This window comes from Amblyomma mixtum, chromosome 6 (assembly GCF_055824585.1).
Source record: "Amblyomma mixtum isolate Tamu chromosome 6, ASM5582458v1, whole genome shotgun sequence".
NCBI classification, from domain to species: domain Eukaryota; kingdom Metazoa; phylum Arthropoda; class Arachnida; order Ixodida; family Ixodidae; genus Amblyomma; species Amblyomma mixtum.
Window position 1 is genome coordinate 106,475,280 of NC_143017.1, and position 17,143 is coordinate 106,492,422.

General features: G+C 46.2%; 1 protein-coding gene across 6 annotated transcripts in view; it reads right to left on the reverse strand.

The window, feature by feature from the left end:
- Window positions 1-17,143, reverse strand: part of LOC149339935 (glycoprotein antigen BM86-like) — a 66,145-nt gene that overhangs the window by 39,474 nt on the left and 9,528 nt on the right. For 2 of the 6 annotated variants that reach the window (XM_089548646.1, XM_089548641.1), the window contains exons 1-2: window positions 10,801-10,979; window positions 10,619-10,738 (exon numbers count right to left, since the gene is read on the reverse strand). In XM_089548646.1, coding sequence (XP_089404772.1) covers window positions 10,619-10,738; window positions 10,801-10,825 — 145 coding nt within the window. In that variant the 5' untranslated portion in view covers window positions 10,826-10,979. Of the gene's footprint in view, window positions 1-4,129; window positions 4,580-10,618; window positions 10,739-10,800; window positions 10,981-11,282; window positions 11,400-16,116; window positions 16,327-17,143 lie in introns of those variants that run through there. The other 4 variants (XM_089548644.1, XM_089548643.1, XM_089548645.1 and 1 more) reach the window with 4 other exon arrangements.

Below are 17,143 nucleotides of genomic sequence, written 5' to 3' on the forward strand. Positions count from 1 at the left end.
TGTAAAGACCAGAAATTTCACCAATTCTAGAAATATGCGTTGGTTTCAGGATTATAGCAAGTTTGCAAACAAGTTACGCTTTCTTTGTTAGGGCGTCCCCTTCTGTGAAAGCTTGATAAGGCTTACTGCATACCATTCGCCACCGGACGGTGTGAGAAAGTGACGGTAGCCTACCGTACTCCATTCCCCTTTCCCGCCTGAGTTCCCCCTTTCCTGATACCAGACGGAGGACATGATATTTTTTCTGTTTTGTTTATGAGATTTTAAATTCCCAATGCGAGTCGGGCTATGAGAGACGCCGTAGTGGAGGGCTCCAGATAATTTAGGTCTCCTACGGTTCTTTAACGTGCACTGAAATAGCACAGTACACACGGCTCTAGCATTCCGCCTCTAGCGTTTTGCTTCTAACATTTCGCCTCAACTGAAATGTGTACGCTGCTGCCGGGATCGAACCCGTGTCTTTGGGGTCAGTAGCCGAACACGATAACCAGTGGGCCACCGCGGCGGCACACATGATTATGAGTCAATGTTTGCATAGTGACTGGAAGAGTGTGAAAAACGACCTTGGTGAATTTTCTCGCACTTTACACGCAATAGATATGCATCTTTCTGTCGAAGAAAGATTACGAGTGCTTAAGAGAAAATTGCTCCAGATAGTAAGGAGCTACATCGGTGGTGAGACCAGTACTGCGTGATAATCACCATATTTCAAGCGCATGAGAAGGCTGTTTTACAAAACGAAATCCCTCCTCCGATAAAAAAAAAAAAATGCTCTAGCAGTCCTTGTGGACGGGCAAGCACCGAAGTGCTGAAAACAAATTTCTCTCCCTTTTCACGGAAGCTACCCAAGTCGTTTTCATGCTATTGGCTTAAACATAGTTAAAAGCTGGTATTCAGCACGGCTGATGAAGTTCTGCAAGTTCAAAAGCAAATCCATGCAGGTAACACACGAGCGCCCTAATGTCAGCTGCACATTGAGTTAAACCACTTTTTTCTAAGTTGAATCATACCGGTAACCTTGAATTCGTATCACCAACAACCTCATGTGGTCCGAGCACATCGTGAAGATTGCACCTGAGACTTCGAAATCACTCTAGTTTAGAAGACAGCACCTAAGTTGTTCTCCTCGTTGTAATCGCAGCCTAAAACATTTTCGTCCGCATCAAACTAGAATTTGACTCCCCAATTTGGAACCCACATCAAGCTTACTGAATTGGTCGTCGAGAGGCCATCGAAAACTGTGCAGACCGCTTCACTTCATCCTACTACGCCACCCACTACAGCATTATCAGCATAAAATTATCTCTCGACATCAAGCCTTTGGTGCCTAGGTGGGGAATCCCCCCTTATCTTTGTTTCGTACTGCACTACAGGTTTCCTTCACTCCGTTCACCGCCCATCTCTCAAAACATCCCGCCCTCTCTTCAGCTCCATGAGCATTCTACGACTCTATGAACCCTCCAACGCATATAAAGCATTTGACAAGCTATTTGTTCCCGTTGCCATAAAGGAATAAAATTTATTCCCTGACTGACTGTGAAAACATTTATTCGTCAAAAGGAGCTCGGTGTTAAGAGGTCGCGTTAAGTGGTCGAGAGTACATAGCCCTCGACGACTTTGTCAGCCTTCTCCACCGGCAAAACTTGCGTTCTGGGGTCAGAGCTAGCCAGCGTGGCCTCCCACTGCTCGAGAGAACGAGCGGTAACTAGATTACCCGGAGGTGGATCTATTTTGCAGTTCCATAGGATGTGATCGTAGGTGGCTGGTTGGCTATAGTTCTTACAGTTCGGGTTGTATAGATCAGGATAAATGTGCGTTAGGAGTGATGGGGTGAGAATCGACCTCGTCTATAGACGACTTTACGTAACCTCTTGTTCTTTAGTCAAGCTTTTGTGCGGAGGGGGGATAGTTCTCCTCCCTAATTTTAAATTTTTGGTTAGATCATGATATGCCATCATGGAGTTGTGAAATCCAGGGAGCCAGACTCATCCACTGCCTGGTCGACGAAACCTCGAGCTTTATTTGTGGCTGCCTCGTTCCCCGGATTCCCCGAATGGGCTGGGACCCATATCAGTTCGGAGTAATTTGGTGAGAATTTGTTGGCGTTAAGGATTCTAAGGGCGGTCTTTGGGCGGTGTTTACGAAATCATTGATAGCCGTACTTCATTGTCGTCGAGCGCGATGCTGGTACCTTCCCGCCATTGCTGACATGATAATTGAAAGCCTAATGTGGCTTACTTTCGCCTTCGTGTGGTATCTTTGTGTTGTCGTTCTGTGCTTTTCCGCGATTACCTACAGGATTTATATACTTTTTTATTTTTGCATTTTGCCATAATCAGACTGTGATACTAATTGTAAAATACAATGCTATTCTGATGTTCGGGCCCCGCTTGCCCCCCTTATGTCTTTAAGGGTCTTTAAAGGGGCGTATTGTGATGATGATGATGTGTAACTATGCTTCACTGTAACCTGCAGGAGGCCCTGAGGGCAATAAACCCTAATTCAGTTGCATCACTATCACCGTATGATGAACATTAGTCGTCCGTTCAGCAGCGCGATGGGACTGAAAGAGCAAATTTAATATTTTGACCTACATATGCTAAGAAGCCCGATAGCGACCTGATTGACTTGCGTTATTTCGATCACGTAACGCAAGATGTACTTCAGCGGCATAATAGAATTGATCGACTCTTTGAAGCTCCTCAACGGCAGTAACTCAAAGATATTTGAGAAAGCAAAAAAAAAAAAAACCGCAGTAGTTTTTCGCTCACGCACGTTTCACCAGTCTCTTAATACCGGCACTGTGCCTCATAAGTTGAAGTCAGAAAAAAAAGAACAGCATAGCGCAGAAAAATTTCCCCGTGCTAAAATCTCACAGGTCGGTTACAAGTCAATAACGCGAATGATCAGCTTCAGCTGGTACGGGGGATGCAAGAGGGGGGCATTCACTTCTATATAGGCGTGCGTGTCTGTTCGTCGCCCGTGCACGAACACTCCCTCTCGCCTTGCTAGCACCCCCTCCGCTGCGTCGCAAGCCCGGGAACGGGGCAGAAGAGTAGACGTAAAAGAGAAGAATCCACGCTTAATATCTCGAACCTGGCAGCATCGCTTTGACCGCTGGGAGAGACGGATCCGCCACTGCTGGAAGAGAGTTCAGTTCCGTCCCTCTCTCCGGGTACTCCAGCTCATACTAGAGCTTCCTGCAGCTGACGGCCCAGGGCTGTGTCCCGGGTTGCGCGCGCAGCCGCGCCTGCCATTCTTAACGCCAGAAAAAATCACTTATCTGGCAACACTGTACAAGAGTAATAACGATGGCAGTCCTAACGGGTGCGCCTCGGCTCCCTCGCGTGGTTACTATGGTGTGAAATTGCGGCGTTTCTCTATTCCAGGTGCCAAACCAGAGATGTTTATAAGGGAAGTGCAATTGGGGGTGGGGCCGTTGGAAGAGGCTGAGAGAACTATGCAAATATGCAGCCAGTCGTGATGCGCTATATATTTACGCCTGCCCCTATAACCGGCTCGTTGGCTACTTCTCAGCGACGTCGGCCCTGTTCGGTGTACGCCATTTATTTTACGCACGGCCATTTCCGTTCCGGCTCCGTTCAGAAAATAAAAATAACAAAATTGGGTTAATTAAAATAGTTTCAACGGCAGCATAAAAACATCGTACTACGAAAATAGAATGTACAAAATATCCATAGGTTGGAATACAACCTGCCGCCGCTGGCGACAGAGGAGTGTAATACGATAGCTCTTTACTGTTTAAATAAAAGAAATGAATAACTAGCAATGGCATTATGGTGCGTTATATCCATATATATTGTACGAGGGACCAAGAACACGACATTTGAGATACCGAGCATTATGACTTTTAAAAACAGGATGAAGGTACTGACGTCTGCAACTTATTATGCAGTCGCGAATAATGCGAGCATGGTAACAGAAGAAAATGCTCTCCGAAGCTGTTCTCCTGTCAAGGGCTAGAAAGGGAGTAAATGTCTATAGAGACGCCTTGCTTCAGCTCAGTAGCCTTTAAAGGCGGGAACTCAAAACCGAAGGTCTTCAACATCTCCGAGCTACAGTCGTATTGAAGCAGAAGAATAAACACTGAGAAGAAAAAAAAACTTGCCTGTATCGCTCATCCCATAAGCAGGAACAACCACGCAAGTAACAAAAAGGAATATAGACCACATGACACGCATAGTGTTGCTCACTCCGCGCATGACGCCCGCCGTCGACCGCTCATTGGAAGCAACAGGGGGACGCCCGAAGCCGGAGTTGGCGCCAGTTTCACGCTATCAGTGGGAGTGACCGTTCCCGTGACACATACGAAGAGCACTACCCTTCACATGGCGTAAGCACTCCAGGATTGTACGATCCCTCGCTCACAGCAGCACGTAGGCGGCTAGTACAGTCTCTAAAGGGCACAACTAAGCCCCCTTCGTATAAAGACGCCAGCTGCTACCGAAACGCGGTCCGGATTGTAGCTGTCGGAAAACCCCCGCGGGTCTCATTTCGCGGATCCCGGGAGACACGCAAAAACGCAAACGCTACGGCATGTCTTTGCTGTTTACAGTGAGGAGGGGAGAGGTTCAAGAGAGAGAGAGAGAGGAAGCAGCACCCACGCGCAGCTCATGAGTGGAGCCACTTCACGCGCGCGCGAGAAAACGGTACGACACCGAGAACCCTTTCTTTGCGAGATCCTGGCACTGTGCCCGGAAACCGCGTCGGCTGATTGCTTCCTCCCGCCGTTACGAATGTCAGCGATCCACAGCGGCGGAGTGACGAATCTGCCGCCAGGGTAGGTGTGTAGTCGACGGGGAAGAGCGCGTCGCTCCATCACGGTGTTACGCGGTCATGAAGGAAGGCGGTGACGCTGCCTGTAAGGGATCGGACAGCCCAAGGCGATCTAAGGCGGCACCGGGGAGATTTGGATACAAAGTGAAATATCTTGCTTATTTGCCGCAAAGGCAGCACGGGAACAATCTGGTGCAATGTTCTGCTTGTTGAGAAGTTGCGCAAGGCTTAAAAATTCACCTTTACCAAAAACATAACGGAGAGGACGTAGGGACAACGAAGCCAGTTTTATTCGCAGGCGACCACAGACCCGAAGTAATGAAGAGATAGCATCGGCCTACCTTTCTTTAAAGAACCCTAAATGCACTGATTCAACCTTGGGCTAAATATAAATGTTTTGCGCTTGTAACAGACTTGCTTCAAAACGTACATAGGAGATAAATTTATGGTCGTACACCGTGAGCCGTCGACTTTTTTGTTTTCCGCGCAGATACCAGGACAGGAGAGCAGAGCGCTTCACTGAACGCTTAGTGCCATGGTCGAGAGATTCTTGCAGTAAAGCTGAATCCACGAAAATAGAACTGGCGCGTATACATGCAAAGAGTGAGTGCAAAATACCGATCATGACTTGTACTGACTGCGTTTATATCACTGCACTTGTCTGTCAGCAGAATTGTCTTCGAAGCCTCCGTGTGTTCACACCATGTTTAGGAGAAATGTCAGAGACCAACTAACGAGCAACATTGGGCTGTGCGCACCTCTGTCTTACACGGTGTCGTGTGGAAAGTCGATGAATATGGGAAATTCTATCAGGTACATCCCCTGGACGACGATTGATCCGAGCGCGTTGTGTTCAGCAGAGGATTTGGGAGCGAAGGAGGTGAAAACGTTGCGTATTCATATTTCGACAGTGCTATCCCACCATCCCGCAAGCCATGAAGTGAAAACATCATTAGGTCTGAAAAGGACGCGTCATTTTAGCTTCTTCAAATCTAGACACTTTACCTTTACGTGAAATGAGAGGCCTGTACGCGAATGACAAGTTCAAGTCGATTGCTTATAACACTGTATCTAGCGTATAATGTGTAGTGTACAAACAATTCGTTTATTACTGGCAGTTTCCGGACACAAACCGACGTTTCTTCTATCTTGTAACAGTAACAGCAAGAGTTTGTTGCGTCTATGAGTAAGTTGTTGCGGTACACTGCCTGCGCGCGCGTGTGCGTGTGCGTGCGTGTGTGTGTGTGCGCGTGCGTGTGTGTGCGTGCGTGTGTGCCTTATTCTTGTCCTGCGTCTTCGTTTTCGTTGGTTTTTGATGGAACATGAATAAGCAACAGCAATTCGCGCTTGTGATTGTACTTACACTGAGAAGAGCCAATACACCGTGTAAGCGATCAGTGAGCTGCTTTCTGTGATGGCGCTCACTGTGATGCTTTCACAGGAGTGCTCCGGCCACTCCTAAACTGGCTAAAGGAAGTGCAAAGACCTTTCGTTTTGTGTGCTGTACATATGCTTAAAATTACAAGCCAAAGACAGTCTTCTATTCAATTCCTCGGCTACGTGCATTTTAAAGCCTGTGAGCGTCCGGAGATGTGCTACTTTTGAGACGTCTGCATTCTTTCTTGTCTGACATTCATCAACAGAGGAGTACCACAATGGAGGGTAAGGCAGACGGGGCCTGGAAGAGACGACAGCTGCTCGCGAAGAGGCAGGCCTGCCCTAGTTCGCTACAAAGCAATACGCGTTGCCTCGTGCGACAGGTATGTGAGCGCAAATGCTGCAACGTGCTTTCTTTTCAAGCAAGAGGTGTGATGTGAGAAGTTGAGAAGTTTGCGCGTGAGGCGTGTTCATGCTACTGTAAGAACGTACCGCTTAGATGCATTTCTTTTTCGATTGAGGAAGCCTTGGAAGACCGTCACTAACTCGCCCAACAGCTTACCTTGTCGAAGAAAATTAATCCTTTTGTTTTTTGTTTGACAAAGAGAGGGTCATCATTCGCTGATCCGACAGTGCTGATTTTTGCATTCTAGCGTGGCAGGCCCGATCCGGGAAAGGTGAGGTATCAAGTAAAGCGCTTTTCTGAAGCCAACACTGCATTTAAATAGTAAGCAGCATCATTGGTGTCCATATCGCTGTTAGATAAATGCAGTTCATACCACAAGCGGCCTACAACGATCAGAACAGCTCAAAGCAAATGCAATTTCGCAAAGTGTTGGCAATACATACTTGGCGCCTTTCAATGGAGTTGAAATACGAACCTCCCCTTCCCCACACCCACGCGGTGCATAGAACGATGTCGTGGAGTGACATCACGCGCCGTCCACGCGTGGCATCGGGGACTACGGTCCGCGTGAATGAGCCTTTCTCACGGCGAAAGGAAGCGAACGGATGGCGGCTGTTGAAAAAAGAAGGTTCTTTCTTTGAGCACCGGTGTACGCAGCACGCCTTAATTAAACGATCTGCTGATGTTTCCGGATCCTACCCTATATGTGCTCAGCATATCCTGGCAATCAGTGAAGTTGTCTTTTCTCTTGTTTTACTGGCCCCTAGAGCCGAGGGCGAAAGTAACTTCAGCTTCCTTGCCGGGGTATCGTGCGGGGAGCTGTCCTGACAATCCTGTGGTTTTTCAAAGGCGTAAGGCTGGCGTCAAGCTATGAAGGCGAGAACGCGGCTCCCGAATCACTAATATTGCTTCATTCCCCTCATTTCCTGTCGTACAAACATGTAAGTGAACGCAGTTGATAATGTGATCGCTCGAGATATAGCCGAGGTTGTTGATTATCGCGAAGAGTTTTGATACGAACGGCTCGCTTGCTGCTCGCGATGAAGCTCTTGGAGACGCAACGCAGTAAGACGCAACGCAACGAACAGGTGTTTCTGCCACCTAGAAAACGTTGGCTGCACTGTTAGTCGCGATAAGATTTTAAAAATTATACATTCAGTCTTCGCCCTCGGGCATAGCGAAGCTGAGTGCAAAAGCATCTTCGGCCAAAGAGCGCAATAGCACATAGTGATTTCGCCCACATAAGGTGGCGTCGAAGACCCGTTTTTCAAGCAATTCAGCCCAGAGCAGCCACGTCAGGGTAGAGCATGCCACAAAAATAGGCGCACCTTAGATATGGTGGCTGCCTTAGAGAAGCCAGTGCGGCGCGAACAGATGCGCGCTCGCGCGCACGCACGCCGTCTAACCCTCCATGCGCACACACCGGCAGAACAACGAAGGAAGGCGTGTGATACGATGCCTTCGCCACACTGCTTGGAAAGCGAGAATCGCATCGCGTCACGCCTTCCTCCTCCCCAACAATAGCGACACGGCCGCCAGTGAGAGAGAGAGAGCGTTTACGCGATGAATACTGCTGTGCACGCCCTGCTTTGTCAAAAAGTGACGTACAGACGTGGCGCGTATGCGAGGAAGTGCGCCTAGGGCTGGCGGTCAGCCTGCGCCGCACGATCAGTGTCGTTAACACCACTGTCGCTCAACCGGCGTGGGAACGCCCGCCAGTCTTTAGGACGGCCACTTCGCCGTCCTGCGGTCGTCGGACTGCCGTAGCACCCAGTGAAAAATTTGGTTGTTGCTGGTCTCTCTTGTATCAATGTGCCGAAGTTATACGATCTTTTGCTCTGTATTGCAAACTCTTTCAAATGTAAATATCAGAGCGTGTTCTTATATGTGAAGTGCATCTGCTCTGTATTGTTTCCGTGCTGTATAAGCGTTGTTATTTTGACGACCTTTGAATGTGAACCGTTTTCTTCCTGGCGACCGGTTAACGCTGTGCACCAAATGGCCACCCCTATTTGTCACTTGGCATTTGGGTTCCGGCCGAGCTTGTCAAGTTAAATAGAGGACATTTCCTATTCGATCGGAACAATTTCCCCACACGCTCTAAGCGCGTCAGCGTGTATGCGACACTTGAACACATTGGAAACAGTGGGAACCCGGCTGTACTGAGGATAAAGGCAGCAGTAAGCAAGGCGACAACGCAGTCATACATTCTAGCAGTACTTTCTGGCGTATTAGTTGTTACTGCATGACAGTAATGTAGAAAAAAACTGCTCAGAAACACAAGGATAGAGCGATATGAAAAGCGCGAACAGAAAGCGCAAGGACAAAGCACAGCAAGAATAGATAACAAACACCTCATCAGGAAACTGCGCAAAAAACGAAGACACAGAACGAGAAGGCACGACACGGGCGCAGACTATCAACTGAATTTTGATTCACATGAAGAGGCCCGTATAAGTATCTTCTGCCCACAGTGAGACAAGCACAAAAACACAACAACCGCGAAAATCAACCCAAAACACAATCATCCACTATCCCTTCGCGTGCACCATGATGCAACCGTCAATTACACTTCCAAAAAAACTGCGCAGAAACAAAACCACGACAACCTTAACGGTCACGCTGATATCACGCCAAGGACCCATATCGCCTGCTCACCTTAAGAAAACTGGCCAAAAAGGTTACCTCCCTATCAAGCAAGACCACAGATGGTGATGCCACACAGGAATCTGAGTCTTTCTTGATTAGGTGCATTGCATTGCAAGGGTTGCGAAAAATGCTACCCTCATTTCAACAGGACCAGCGTCTTGTTCAAACATAGCGATCAGGTATGCAGGGAGATGGTGGAGGCTTACCTAATCAAGAAAGAATCAGATTCCTGTGTGGCATCACCATCTGTGGCCTTGCTTGATAGGGAGATAACCTTTTCGGCCAGTTTTCTTAAGGCGAGCAGGCGATATGGGTCCGTGGCGTGCTATCAGCGTGACCGTTAAGGTTGTCGTGGTTTTGTTTGTGCGCAGTTTTTTTGGAAGTGTAATTGACAGTTGCATCACGGTGCACGCGAAAGGATAGTGGATGATTGTGTTTTGGGTTGATTTTCGCGGTTGTGTTTTTGTGCTTGTCTCACTGTGGGCAGAAGATACTTATATATGCCTCTTCATGTGAATAAAAATTCAGTTGATAGTCTGCGCCCGTGCCGTGCCTTCTCGTTCTGTGTCTTCGTTTTTTGCGCAGTTTTCAGTATGAATTCCTACCAACTAGCCCAGTTTACCGTTCTTATTAACCTCATTAGGTCCACAAGTTAAATTTGGAGGGAGGTAACTGAGGCTTTTCAAACGCCAAGTATACGGACAACTCCTTGACAACACCGTCTATCGTGCTTTCAACTAAACGAAGCGCACTTTTACGTGATATCACTTTGCATAACCACTTTTAGTCCTCTTTATGGCTACGACCTTTCGCCTTCGCCTTTACTCTTGTTCGTTTAGATCTTATTGGGCAAGCTGGTGCGGCACAGTGGAAAAAGAAAAGGTAACAGGGTAAAAAACGAAGTAGAAGGTTAATAAAAAGACATACGAGCGCTTGTTTATCGTAGTTTCCATCCCACATGCCCATTGATTCTAACCTTGTCTCATTACCACATTTACTGTTATTTATTGTTTCCATGCTTACAGGCGTCCATATATTTGTTCTCTTTCACCCTCACCTTTCTCCTGTTTCTTCTTACTGCCTCAATTTATTTCTGAAGTGAATGTTAACTCTCACGTCCCAAAACTTTTTCACAGTACCTCTTTCTTGGGTCTTCGGCTGCACGTCATTTTTATTATATTTTTTTCTGACGTCTTTTTGATGTGCTACATCTCATCTCGACGTGCTCGTTAATTTTCTGCTTGAAGTTTAGCGTTTCTGTCCAATTATAGTTTGAGGTTTAGCTGTAGCAACCAAACCGCATTCCCGCACGCACTCCCACCGGCCGCCAAGTAGAGTATACGCTGAACCCGTACACGAAACACGAAACAAGGAGAGCTTGGATCTTACCTTTCTCTTCCAGGAGCAGCGAGTCGTCCGTCGTCGCGGCGCCGGCGACCAACAGACACGTGAGGAGCAGCGCACGCATCATAACAGGCCACTGTTTTCTCGGTCCGGTTATAATGCACTCTGTTGGGAGAAACAGACGCACGATGTCACTGCACCGCTTCACAGGACCACTTTCAGCTCACCGCTTCTGCCGCATAGTAACACCATGTTTGGAATAGGAAAACCGTGCACGCGATCCCGCCAAAATCGCCGTTCCGAGGGCGCAACGCTGACAAAGCGTCGAGCGTCGAACCTTGTCTGTGCGGCCGGCGTAACAGCCCGCACGCGGCGCTACGAGCAATCCCGGCGGCGGACGAAGAGGTAGTATATCTCGCCACTTGTCAACGACGGCGGAGAGCGGGAGAGAGCTTCGAGACTGACGAGGGAGAGAGAAAGGCGGGGCGCGGAACTTGGGAGGAGGAAGTGTGACACCCCCGTGCAGGTGCAGCGGCAGGCGTTCATGTCGGGCGCCGTTACGCGAAGGAGACAGCGTCAACGCGCATCGAGCGATTTTTTTTAATGCATTCTTTCAGGATTCCTCGCGCTCTCTGCGCGCTTGTTAGCCGCCTCTGACCGACGCTTAGAGAGCGTTGCATGCAACCGCCACGCGGAGCGCGATACTCACACAAATCCGAAACCTTTGGCCGAATCCTTGTCTGGCTGCAGTACACCTTGATTACAAGTGGAATTTTCGAAGGTAGCCAGTAGCAGTATTGTTTGGTCTAGCTGTTTGTAACGCCTCCTGGAAATGACGACATGCTGGAGTCATTTAACTAGTGTGCATCGAGACAGAACCCTCAAAGTACAAGAAAGTATTCACCGGCGCCCCGCACCGTATCACCACATGACTGATACACATCACGCACGGCCCTTTTTCTGGGCTCGGAACCCGGAAGAAAACACGTGCGATAATTTATTTTATAAGTATTCATCAAAAAACAGTTAAGCTCTGCCTTCAGGGTATGGCGCGATAGAGTTCAAATTCAAATGCACTTTATTTCTGGTAGAAAGCAAGTATACATCATGAGCAAGAGAGTTTAAAAGAGGAATATTCTACCAAGGAAGACGAGGCAAAAGGCGTTTCATATACGCCTGACAAAGCCTCGCCTCCTGGCGAGAAACATTGCACTCTCTATGCTACAGAAGCCGTTGAAAAAAATGTATTGCACCTTTCATTACGTGCAGAAAACAGAAGCATTGTGAACAAGCATTTTATGAAATTAAAACCGTAAGTACTACAGAAAACAAGAGAATTTTTCTTAAAAAAAAAGCTTACATCACAACCTGTTAGTTATTATTGTGTCAAAAGGCAAGAACCACAGTTGCATAAATATTTATCTCAACAAAAGATTAGCTCCTAACCAGAAGATTATTATAGTGTCAAAAGCATGAAAAAGCAACATTTGTATCGACATATTTCAATAATCTAACAAGGAACACAGCAATACAAACGAAACACAAACCTAAATGAGATAACAAAGAGACAGGTCATTTTTTTTTCTACCAGGAATACTTTTTTTATCCGTGCTTTATAAGTATACGGTGACTGTACATTCACTGCGATATCAATAAGTTCTGGAAACAAATTTAAAAGCACAGGAATCTGGTAGTCTAACGATTGTGTACCATAGGAAGTTCCGACTTTTTTCTTAGCAAATGAATTTGCCCTAAAGTTATAGCCGCATTCTTGACGTCGGTACTTCCCAAGAAATGAATTTAGGTCACTTTTTATGTGAGTGAATATGTTCGGTGCCACGCGCTGTCGAAATATACTTGTAATTGCAAGTATTTCATTTTTTAAGAACAGTGGAGCTGTGTGTTCTCGCAACGCTGCATTTTCTATGAATCGGTTGCATTTCTTTTGAAGAATATGAAGACGTTCCAAATTACCACTGATAGTGGTGCCCCAAACTAGTATGCAGTATTGCAATCTTGAATTAATCATAGTATAATAAAGCTGGCGTTTTAACCACGCTGGGAGCATAAACTTAAATCTTTTAGCATTCCAATAGTTTTCGCGAAGTCCATAGTCAAATAGCTTATGGGGTGTGTCCAGTGCAAGTTCTCGTGGAAATGTACACCCAGAAATTTCTGAGCGCTAACACGGTTTATTGTCTGCCCCTCGAAGACTAGTTTAAGTTTAGTGTCAATCGCCTTTTTTTGAGCCCGAAAGATAATGTAGTTCGTTTTTTCTGTATTGAGTCTTAACTGGCTATGCTACAACCACGTCGATAATTCTTCGAGCCATGTATTGGCATTCTTCATTAGGGTGATTAGGAAATTGCCATGGAAAAACACATTAGTATCATCAGCATACAACACTACTTCGGGGGTTTGGGGTATTGATACAATGTCATTAATATATAAGAGAAATAGGAGAGGACCTAAGATGGAACCTTGGGGTACGCCATATTTAATTACCTGTGCTGTTGATCTGCTGTTATGAATACTAACGCACTGCAGGCGTTTGTATAAATAACTTTTTATCAAATCGAGAGCTTTGCCGCGGATTCCATAGTCGTAAAATTTACTAAACAATTTATCGTGTTTAATAGGGTCAAATGCATTACTGAAATCTAGGAATACACCAAGAGTATATAGCTGTCTCTGTTTGTTACTATTTTTTCCTTAATATTCAGTAGTGCTGATTCAACGGATTTTCCTTTTTCGAAACCATACTGTTGGTTTGAAATTGTACCCTTAGAGAACAAAAAAATGCTGATTCTAGTGTTGATTATTTTTTCCGCCACCTTCGCGAAAACTGGAAGCACGGATATAGAGCGATATAGAGTTGTTCTTTGCCCCGCTCTTATGTATTGCGCACACTCGGGCGATCTTCATTTCATCAGGGAATGACGCATGACGCATTATGCAGTTGCAGATATGAGAAAGTGGTACGCTCAAAATGTCGCATGATCCTTTCACCGGACGGACTGCAATATCGTCATGACCACATGCGCAAGTAACTTTGAGGCTTTTGATTACTATTTCGATTTCACTTGGCGTGGTTGGAGACAAAAATATGGAACTAGTTTCTATCTTAGTTATGTAACTCCTAGATGAACAGCTCTGCGTGCTCTGTGACGCACAAGATGCTAGAAAATGACCATTAAATTTATCTGCCAGTGAAGGACCTGAATAGGTTTTGCCGTCAATGACTATTTGCTGGGGAACAAAATCTTGATTTTTACAGACTAGAGAGCGCATAAGTGCCCATGTTTCTTTCGGGCAGGTATAAGCTGCTGTAAACTTGTTGATATAGTACGATGTACGGGCTTTCTTTAAGTCAGCGTTTAACTTATTCCTAACCTTGTCTCTAGGAATTTAGAGCAATGTTTAGTCGCAATAAATGAGTGGAGCAGGTTATTTCTATAGCTCAGTCTATTGATCTATTCATCTGTAATCCATGGTTTTCTCCCTTTCTTATTTCTTTTTATTTGCTTGAGAGGGAAAGCAATATTATATAATTCTTTTACTGTACGAATGAATGAGTTATACGCATCGTTCGGGTCGTCGGTGCTCAAGACGTCATACCATGTTGTTTCTGATAGAAGGTTACGGAATTGCGCAATGTCATTATCGCTGATAAATGTGCGCGATGTTTCAGTTTGGGGTACGCTATGTCTTTGGATGATAGGTAAAAACAAAAAATGGCATGTGGTCGCTAATGTTCACTGAAAACACTCCACAGCACACGGTGTCCTCTAAACAGATGTAGGGCATAGATCAATTGACGTCTCGCTGTCTGGTGTTACGCGCGTTGGGATACCAATCACATTAACAAGTCCTATCGAATGCATCGTCGCGAGCAAAGCATTGCAAGAATTGTTGAAAGAAAGCATGTTTATGTTGAAATTGCCTGGCATGACGAATGGAATATGTAATGAGAGCAGGTATTCGCCGAGTTCTTCAAAGAAGCTTAAGAATGCGGAAACAGACCCTGAAGGTGGACGGTAAATAACAGCTACTGCAAAAGCATGACTTACAACTGTTAGACATTCGTAGTCTTCTGTGATAAGTGTATAATCTGGAATAACAGTGATCTCTGCCGATATAAAGTGCCACACCGCCACCCCTTTGCCGCTGACGACACAGTGTTTCGCAGTTATAGTTGTCGAAGTGCACAGCATCTTGTGCGTTTTCGAACCAAGTTTCCGGGAAGGCTAGTATGGAAAAAATTGTGATTCAGTGCGTCCAAATATGTAGTACCAACATCGATATGCTTATTTTGCAAACTGCGGGTGTTAAGATGGAATAGAGATATAGATTTCCTCCGTGGTTGCTCTTTTATAAATTTGTTGAAGGAATTTGTGTCATGATAATAGCAGTTACAAGACTGTTCAGCCATGGTGATAGGCGCTCCTCTAGACACGTGACTTATTTAAGCGATCAAGCGATTTTCGTGATGTCACCTTCAGACTTTATGTGGATGGCCGCTTCACCTTGCTTTTTCCTGACAAGGATCCTGCTGTTTTTTTGCCAAGCAAACTGGTACGAACGTTCCTTTGCCCTCATCTTAGCCAGCCACAGCAGTTTCCGGTTTTGTGAAGTCATGTAAAAAAAACTGAGGTCGGGAAGTTTCGTTCGGAGAAGTGCTTTTTGTTCGGACCACTGTTCTTTTACGGCGCGTGAAGCAAACCGCACAAGGACAATGGGTGTCTTCGGAGGTTTGGACGGCAGCCTGTATACGGCTTCTATGTCCCTGGGTGTGACTTCTTCAATGTTCAACTCTCGTGCAATGTCGTTCAACTTGCTCAACAAATTCTCATCATCAGTCTGCTTGAGGCCGTGAATTTAAAGGTTCTGTCGGCGGTTATATTGGTCCAGGTCGTTTAGTTGCTGTTTAAGTTCTTTGATTTCTTCAGTCGTTGCTTGTGCTTTGATTTTTTCCACTCTCTCTTTGAGGTAGTCGATGTCCTTTTTTTTGTGAGTCAACCATTTCGATAACCTTATCGTACTTATCAGACAAAAAGCTGATGCTTGTCTCAATGCTGTCGACAGTTTCTTTGACTGACATGAGATCATAAATTTTCTCAAGAAGTGGGAATAGGGCGGCGATGTTCCGATTCATCACGATTAGTCTAGCCGCAATATCAGCATCTTGTTCAGATTTACCTTTCGCAGAGCTTGGGCCCCCCCTTAGTTTAGAAGCTTTACATGTCGGGCAGAGCCACGACTTTCCTATATCCGGTTTGGATTTCACTGCTGCTTCCCCCACTCTTAAGCAGTTGTCAGCATGATAACAGAATGAGCACTCAGAACATTTCATAAACATAGATTCCTTCGAAGTTGTCTGCTGGCAAGCCAGGCATACGTCACAAGTCATAGCGTCTAGGAAAACACCGCAACACAGAAAACATAAAATACAGCAGCAGCAGCGGCAGCAGAAAAACTTTCGCAACTACTTAGTCGTTTAGAGCTTATTTCTATCTGAGCAAGAAAAGAAAAAGAGCACCAACCTGTAAAACACGGTTTGAAACGATTATGTATAGTCGGTCACAGGTCGTTGCCGCCGCTGCCACTACGTGCAATGATGCGAAGCTCGGTGCGTCAACCGCTTCTTATAGTTGCCCATGTGCTGTCACTGATGACGTTGCTCCGGACGGGCCAATCGGAATACAGGCAAAGATGCAGGTCATGCAGTGTTGTCGGGCCACACCGCCAAGCAGCTGTAAAACACGGTTTGAAAGGATTATGTATAGTCGGTCACAGGCCGTTGCCGCCGCTGCCACTACGTGCAATGAGTTAATGCCCATATATGTAGAATTGATCATTGTCTTGTAACCTTCATATATCCTTGGGAGTCCTCTTGCCACTCCTGCTGCAGTGGTGCAGCGGTTAAGTGATGCGCCACTGCACTGCGATGGCAGGTGCTGCCACCGGTGACGCTTCTGCGACCCAAGTTGCTCTTCCCGAGCGTCCTGTCGCGACCAGTTATTAATTTATTTTCCACCTGTCATTGCGCAGTTTGCTTACAGTCCCGTGGTCTGGTTGTGATGACGCCATAACGTTGCGTTGCTTAGGTGACCCACTTGTCTCCTAGGTTGCTTTTATGGGCATTTGTCGTCGATTTTTCGCTCACGCTGAACGACGACAGCGGCGTCGGATTTTCTGCGACACGAGCTTCTTACCGTTATCGCGTTAATAGGAATGCAATACTTTGATCTTCAGCTTAACTCGGCAGTCCCTGGACATGGCAGGCAGGAGTAAAATGTGTGCATCTCCTCTTTAAAGGTAACAGGCTAACGAAACTTTAGATTACATTGTTATGTGCTTATATTTAGGATGGTATTCATCACGCGCCCGGCATATCAATATTTTTTTTCGTTCAGAAAAGAAAACGATGCGATCAGTTGCACGCATCATCATAATCATCATCATCCTAACTACGCCCACTGCAGGACGAGGCTTCTCTCACATACTTCCAGTTATCTCCTCTCCTGTGCCAGCTGCTGCCACCTCATCTTAGCAAACTTGCTAATCTCA